Raw genomic sequence first — 7,693 nt, forward strand, 5'->3', positions numbered from 1 at the left:
ACGAACCCGTGTCCCCTGCATCGGCAGGCGGATTCTCAACCACTGCGCCACCAGGGAAGCCCCCAGCACTGTTTTAAAGAACTTTCTGCAGTGCTAGAAATGTTCTATATTCTCACTATCCAATATGGCAGCTGCTAGGTATGGGTGCCTATTGGGCATGTGAAATGTGGCTAGTGTGACTAAGAATCTGAATTTTTACTTTCATTCAATTTACATAGCCACACGTGGCTAATGGCTATCTTATCTGACGGCACAGATGCCAGGACCCTAGAAAGAAGAGGGTGGCCCAGCCTGACTTCTCTTTCCCACACGAACCCCAATGGTGGCCCTTAGATCTGTTCCACAGGAACATGGATAGGAGTACAGTCAGTCTCAACAATAAGTAAAGTTTTATTTGAGAACAAATTGCACTTAAAAATTTTTCTTTTTTCCGTTTTGTCTTTAGTAGCAGAGACTATTTGACTTAGACGATAAAAACCGCGCTCCAGAATGCTTTCCTGGGATGCTCACCTCCCTTGGCTCACATGCTGGACATCTCTCGACATATTAAATCTTCTGGTCTGCAATCCTGATATTCTAGCTCACATATTCTAATTACATCTTGGAAGCCAATGGGAAAATAAACCTGGTGGGTAAAATTTATTTTCTGTGGCAGACAACTTCTCAGCAAAGTGGCTGACTTTCAAAGTGAGGGCCAGTCCAGCACTTGGAGATTATGACAGTCCTGGCACAAGCTGGTTTGCTCAGCCCTGGGCTCCAGGGTCCTCCAGTGGCCCTCCATCTCCAGATCCTCATACCTTGCAGTTGATCTTGGTGGAGCTTCTTGAATCAGCAGTCCCGGGGACTCCACTGGAACTCTCAGCCTCATAGTTGTATACATATTTCCTGAGGTGCTTGAATCGCGTTGCATCTTCTGCAATGAGGAGAAATAAGTCAGCTACATAGCAGAAATAACTTGCCCGAGGACAGTCAATCCTGGGCAGAGAGGGATAGTGGCAAAGATAATAAAAAATGGTAATTAAACTCAAATTATTTTAAATTGATTTTGCCTTATACTTAATTTTCCTTTATAGATTTAGCTTCTGCATTATGATTTTGCTGAGGCTAATATTTAAGTTAGCTGGTAATCCTTGAATATATATTCTGAGGCACAAGGCAGGGAGTGTCAAGTAATGAGGCTCGGAAAGGCTATAGGAAAGACTCCCTGGAAAATTAAGAGTTGATAGCATAAAAGCAAATATCTCTCATTGCCTTTTCAGCTTGAAAATACCATAATTCTGTGGCTCTTTTTTGATTCTACCAAACATCTGAGGCTAAGTTCATTAAGCGTTAAGGGTATCCGGCTGATTTAAGAAACCCCCAAGGGCTTCCCTGGTGGCGCAGTGGTTGAGAGTCCGCCTGCCGATGCAGGGGACACGGGTTCGTGCCCCAGCCCGGGAGGATCCCACATGCCGCGGAGCAGCTGGGCCCGTGAGCCATGGCCGCTGAGCCTGCGCGTCCGGAGCCTGTGCTCCGCAACGGGAGAGGCCACAACAGTGAGAGGGCCGCGTACCGCAAAAAAAAAAAAAAAAACACACAAAAAAACCCAAGAAAGGAATTTCCGGAGGTTTCTACAGGGCGTGATAGGCATTTTCTGAACAATTTGAGAAAAAGAACATTTGGGTCATGAGCCCAGATGCAGTGATACCAAATGCCCACGAGATGGCAGTGCTGCTCCATCAGAGGGCAGCCTCCGGCTCTTGGGAGAACACTGGGTACCACTGCAAGGCCAGCTCCTTTGATCCCTAGGGGTCAGGTAAATACAAAGGGGTGGGCATCTGGATTTCTGCACAAAGGTTAAAGTCAGCATTTCCTCACCTTCCTGCGCTTCAAATTAATGATTAACCCCTGACAAACAGGACAGATGTCTCTTTAAGTGTCTATGGACCAACAGTTGACGGTCCCTTCCCCACCCTACTCTTAGGCTGAACTTTTAGGACATATGAGAAGGGTGGGTAGAAGAGAGCGGAGACCCCTTGGAGGGGGTCAGAGGCTCAAGGAACTGGCTTCTTGGGCTCAGAGCAGGGTACACCAATCACAGCATCACAGCACTTAAGTGGCCTGAGGTGCAGGGGGATGGGTGGCGGGGGGTCTTTCCTTGCCCCAGCGGGAAATGCCTTACTTGGACAGCTCGGGCTGACATCTTCCAGCACGGTGTCTCCTGTAAGAAAGGGAGAACGACTGTGGGTTTTCCCGTTCTTCCAGATGGGTCCTAGCGTCTGCCGGGGTCGACAACTGCAAAGGACTTTCAGTGTCTTGGAGGGAAGCAGGTTTTGAAGAACCCAATCCCCAGCCCCTCCCACTACCTGAGTTTGGAGGAGCCACCCAGCTGGTCCTGTGCCCCTGGCCCCCGCCCCTGTGGCCGTCCTCCGTCTGACCCAGGCCCAAGCTGCCCCAGCCCCCGCTCGTGGCCTGGCTTCCGCCCCCCACCCCGGCCTGGCGCCCCAGCGGCCGGGGGGCCTCACTCACTGGCCCGGGCGCTGGCGGAGATCAGTAGCAGCAGCGGCAGCAGCGGCAGCAGCGCAGGCCTCGGGGGGCCCATGGCCGACCTGGGCGGCGGCTCCCTCCCGCCCGCTGGCTGGGCCTGGCCTCCGCGCTGCTCGCTGGCTCCTTAGGGACCGGCGCCCACAGGCAGCAGCTCCGCACCCGCACCCGCTCCGCACTCGCACCCGCGGAGGGAATGCGGGGCCGGCGCCCGGGCCCGATTTATACGAGGCCGCCCGCGCAGGGCTGCCGCTGAAAGCGCGCCGGGCGAATTGCAAAAGGTCCAAAGGGCAGCGTCCCGGACCTGTTTGCTTTTCCGCACCAGGCCCGGCTCTGAGCCCCGAGGAGGGGCCGGCGAGGGGTCTCAGCCTGGACTCAGCCAGGGCCACTGGGACCTTGCCTCTCGCCTGTCCTGTCCCCGGGGTCTCAGGGCCCCGGGCCAGTGGGCTCAGCGCCCGAAGCGCCTGCCCTCAGCTAGGGGTGCCTCCGGGAGATGACCAAGCCCAGGAACCAAACTCGCCCCCGCTCCCTGCGCTCTGTAACCGCTGGGGAGCCGGTCCTTCACAGAGTCTTGGTGGAGACATTTTCCAAGCCCTTCCTTCCTCCCTTTAGTGGACTCTGAGTTTGCATGGGGGCCTGTAACCCAGATCAGTACCTGTGGCTCTGGGTCACCTGCCCTGGATTCAGCCCATCTGGAGGGAGCAGACAGCAAGGGGAAGGAGGGAGGTCTGGTGAGGGACTGACCCCCACTCGACCTGAGGGACCACGTCTTAGTCAAAGCAGTAATCCAGCAGCCTAAATCTTCTAGAAACCCCAGTAAGGTGGGGCCTTTGGAAAAGACCAGCCTCCCCCGTCTTCCCCCCAGCGGACCAATTTCTTCTTCAGAAATTGAGGAGAGGAGGCTTTTCCCTACGTGAACTGCTTCTGGGTTTCCTCATGGATGGGGGAGGCCAGCGAGGAGAAGTAGAGTACTGGGTGGATGCATAATGTTCCTCCTAAACATCCCGGAAACGTCTCCATGAATCCTTCCCTTCTTTTCTAGGTACTGTCCATTTCCCGCAGGAAACTGTTGCCAAGGCGCAGTATAGATACTTCAGCAACACTGACTTACTGACCCAGAAGCGATTATAAAGGGTGAATGATGGGATGGTGCTGTGATGGGATGGACAAATGTCTGGGACTGGCCATGTCCATGAGGCACCTCCAATCTGGCTGGGGAGACAAAGTGTGTAGACAGGAAACTGCTGGTGAGCAATGAAGGTAGGCTGAAAGCAATGCTAAACTGTGTGGGGTATAACTGCTGGAGGAGAGCAAAGGGAGGAGTGGGAGAGGGGGGCCCTGGAGCAATGAAGAGGGGCTATGGACTGATGGGGACATGAAGCACCGGAGGCAGAAGTCAGTATTTGTTGTTACAATTTGTTATTTATGAGATGTATCCAGATGTAACAAACTACTTGTGAAGTCATTTAAATCTTCTGTGACTTCACTTTCCTAAGCCTCTGTTTAGCCATCCCTAAAACCGGATTAAAAATAGCAACCTTCCTCATAGGAATTTTTGTGAGAAGTAAGTGAAACAATTACGTAAATAATTGCATTGATAGCATGATGCCTGGCAAAAAAGACAATGAATGATAAATTATCATTTATTATGTGTGTGTGTTCGAGTGCAAGTGTATTTAGAGGGTAGCTATTGAGCTAGCTAACCACAACGGATATAGAGACAGAGATTAACAGAACAAAACCAGGAAATCGCGTTAGGGAAAGAGAGCAGAAACAAGACAGGGCATCCTTGAGGGCTGCGCACAGGGGAGACAGAACAGCCATTTGTCTCTGATGATTCCTAACTTTTCTGGGGATTTGAAATCACTGTCCTTTCTGGGGGTGAATGGAGGCCTTCCTACAGCAAGCAGACTAGTGACTCTAGCAGAGACACGTTTTGATATCACGAAGATTAATCTCAGCTAGTGGCTATGACTTAACAGTTTGTGAATGCAAAGTCCCATAAGGTGAACCATCAGTCTGAGTAATCACAAAGCTCTGCGTACCCATTAGAAAGTCACCTGATTAATGGAATTTCAAAGAATTAGATAATGCCGAGTATTCCAGTCAACAGCCTCTAGAAGTGAAACTATGCATTCTGGTTCTCTGCAGGTGACCAGAAGGGTCCTGGTCAAGTTCAGGGACCTATGGAAACTATTCAAAGCCCCTCAGCGGCCCAATATCCTGAGTTAATGTAGTTCATATACTGAAATAGGTGTTCAGTATATATTTGCCGAATACAAACGAATCTACGCCGTTCAGTTATACCCCACTGCTTCCAGGATATTTATGTACGGTGACCATGATGCTAAATCAATCTCTACAGTGACATAAAACAAGGAAATACAATCTGATGCAAATTATTCCCAGCTATACTGTTCAAATAACTCATCTGGCAAATAGGGACTAGTACTGCCAATGACTAATTAGCCTATCTCTTTTCTGCCTATGACACCATTATAATTGCAAATGATGCCCAGAAGCTGGAAAGTAAACTTCAAGAATTGTGGATGGAGCCATGCCCAGTGTGGTCTGTGCATGCTAATAACAAGTGCACACACACATATATACAAACACATACACAAATGGTAAATGTCAAGGAAAAAACAGTGCATTGAGGTGAGTGGTTCAAGTGGAAGACGGTGGGATGGGCCCAGTGTCAACCACATGAAGACATTACTAATGGATGATTAAGCTCCAGTGAGGAAGCAGAAAGAAACTTTCCTACTTGGCTATTCTGCTATCCAAGAGATAAGGTCAGAACGTTGAGCAGCGGTTCTTACCGGGGAGAAAAGTCCGAAGTCAGCACCGTTCAGCACGCAGTCGGGTTCCATGTGTGTGCAGCTATCACTTCCTTGACCATGAAGGTCTCATCCCTCCACCCTGCCAGGGCCTGCTCCAGCCCCACCTCCTTCGAGGAGCCTTTCTCTGGCTCCAGTCCAGTAAGACCTCATGGCGTCTGACCCTGGTCTCTTATCAGTCAGTTTCTTCACAGGGCAAGTGATCCTGAAGGGCCTTCATACAGACCTGCTGTTGCCCTGAACTTATATTTGTCTCTGGTGATATTATCTAACTTTTCATGTGTTTACATGCTATCTTGCCAACCAGAGAGATAAGCGCGGAGGATGAGAACTGTGCCTCCTTTTCACCTTTGTATTCCTCTTCCCTCTCCCTCACCAGTACCTCGCACTAGGCAAGGCAGATGGTAGCAGAGGAGTAAACGCTGTGATTATAATGAGATGGTCCTTGTGAGACAGGTTTTTTTCATACCTGCAACTCAGCTTTACTCTCAGGTGCTGCTGCATATGCTTATATCTTAATTTAGACTGCATGGTGAATCTGAATCAGCACGAGAGAGGCAGGGTCTCGGAGCCGGGGTCACGGGACAGTCTCAGACTCTGAGTATGGTCCCTCGCCTGTGTGACGAGTGGACAGGACTAGGTGACCTTTTAAACCCATTGCAGGTCTGACTACTTTGATTCTGTGAAGACTTTGGAACTTAAAGAAAACAGCACATAAATTATCCTGTGCTCAGACCTCACTATGATGAGGAGCTGTGGCTAAGGATTTGGAATCATTGAGCAGGATGGATTTCTAGAAGGCCACCTACCTCAAAGACCTGCACTCATAATACTGTGCAAGAAATATAACCCTTCACCCACTTTAAACAGATTTCCAAATAAAGAGAGGTCATGCCCTCCTGGGGATACTGGGGACTCTCAGGAAGTTCTTCCTTATGTCTAACTTTAGGCTTCATCCTTGCCTTGCCTTCCTTAGGTATACCTTAGCTTTTCCTTTGAAAGACTTTTTGCTGGTTTTGGTCGGCTGCTCTTTGCTGATTTTTTTTTTTCTTTCTAAGTTTTCTTTGTCTTCTCACGGACTAAGGCTCAGAATGCACTAGCCTCGAAGGGCTGACTGGTGCTGATGATAAACAGATGGCTGGCTAGCTAGACAAGCCTCGCCATCCCCACGTGACTGCTGATTCTCTTCGGGTATTTAGGGAGCCTCTGAGCACTTTGTCTTCTGAGAGCTTACAGGTGAGGAGAAGGGCCCGAGCTAATAAAAAAATGAAAAGATAAAGCGTCCGGAGTGGGGTCTGCACAGCCAGACTTCAGTGGTCCAATGTGGGTCTCAGAGGTCCTGGAGGAGGTGGGACTTGAGTGGATCTTGGGTGGGTGATGGGCAGGATTTGGGGAACTGGACTGGGTGGCACCACTGAAAGGGCAACGGCAGGGAGCTGACACTGTTTGACAGGCCTGACCGTCTGTAACCCAGCCAGCCAGCTGAGTCCATGGGGAAGGCTGCGGAAAAGCAGGATGGGGACCAGCAGGGAGCACACTTTGCTGTGCTCAGGACAGAGAGCTTGCTGGCTAATTCAGTCTTTGATTTAACTGTGAGTTACTGTGTAAACTGCACATTAGACATTTGGCATTAAATATGGAACATATGGCATTGAAACTCTAGCTAGTATAGAAGGCTATGATTATTGGGCTGGATTCTCCTTGTCCAGAGCTGTGTAGGGAAATGGAGGAACAAGGGATTCCCAGAGTGTCAGACAAACAGAAGGTCTTTTAAAAAATAATTAATTGGCTGCATTGGGTCTTTGTTGCTGCACACAGGCTTTCTCGGTAGCTTTTCTTGTTGTGGAGCACAAGCTCTAGAGCACAGCCTCAGTAGTTGTGGTGCACGGGCTTAGCTTAGTTGCTCCACGGCATGTGGGATCTTCCCGGACCAGGGATCGAACCCATATCCCCTGCATTGGCAGGCAGACTCTCAACCACTGTGCTACCAGGAAGTCCCATACTGAAGGTCTGAGAGGCAGACTCTAGACAATATTCTTACTTTATAGACAGAGAAACTGAGGTCTCGACAGCCTGAGGTTCTTTTTTGTTCTTGTTGTTTTTCCCAAACAAGGGCAAATGTAGGGCAAGAACTTGGGTCCCCTAGTTTATAATTTAGAATATTTATTACACTCCAATTGCACTAAATCTATGTTGACTACATAAAATTGCTTGAAGATTGCTTTACTGAAAATGAATCTTTGATATCAGTGTATTTCCTTATAATCTATTGCTCATTAATGGGCTTCCCTGGTGGCGCAGTAGTTGAGAGTCCGCCTGCCAATGCAGGG

General features: G+C 49.6%; 1 protein-coding gene across 1 annotated transcript in view; it reads right to left on the reverse strand.

The window, feature by feature from the left end:
• The window catches only part of LOC102988981 (apolipoprotein B-100), a gene marked incomplete at its 3' end in the record, with an annotated part of 21,607 nt that extends 19,026 nt beyond the window's left edge, over window positions 1-2,581 (reverse strand). The window contains exons 1-3 of the mRNA XM_055083344.1: window positions 2,509-2,581; window positions 2,162-2,200; window positions 798-913 (exon numbers count right to left, since the gene is read on the reverse strand). Of these exons, the coding sequence (XP_054939319.1) occupies window positions 798-913; window positions 2,162-2,200; window positions 2,509-2,581 (228 nt within the window). The remainder of the gene's footprint in view (window positions 1-797; window positions 914-2,161; window positions 2,201-2,508) is intronic.
• Between the last annotated feature and the right edge of the window lie 5,112 nt (window positions 2,582-7,693).

This window comes from Physeter macrocephalus, unplaced genomic scaffold (genome assembly GCF_002837175.3).
Source record: "Physeter macrocephalus isolate SW-GA unplaced genomic scaffold, ASM283717v5 random_874, whole genome shotgun sequence".
NCBI classification, from domain to species: Eukaryota; Metazoa; Chordata; class Mammalia; order Artiodactyla; family Physeteridae; genus Physeter; species Physeter macrocephalus.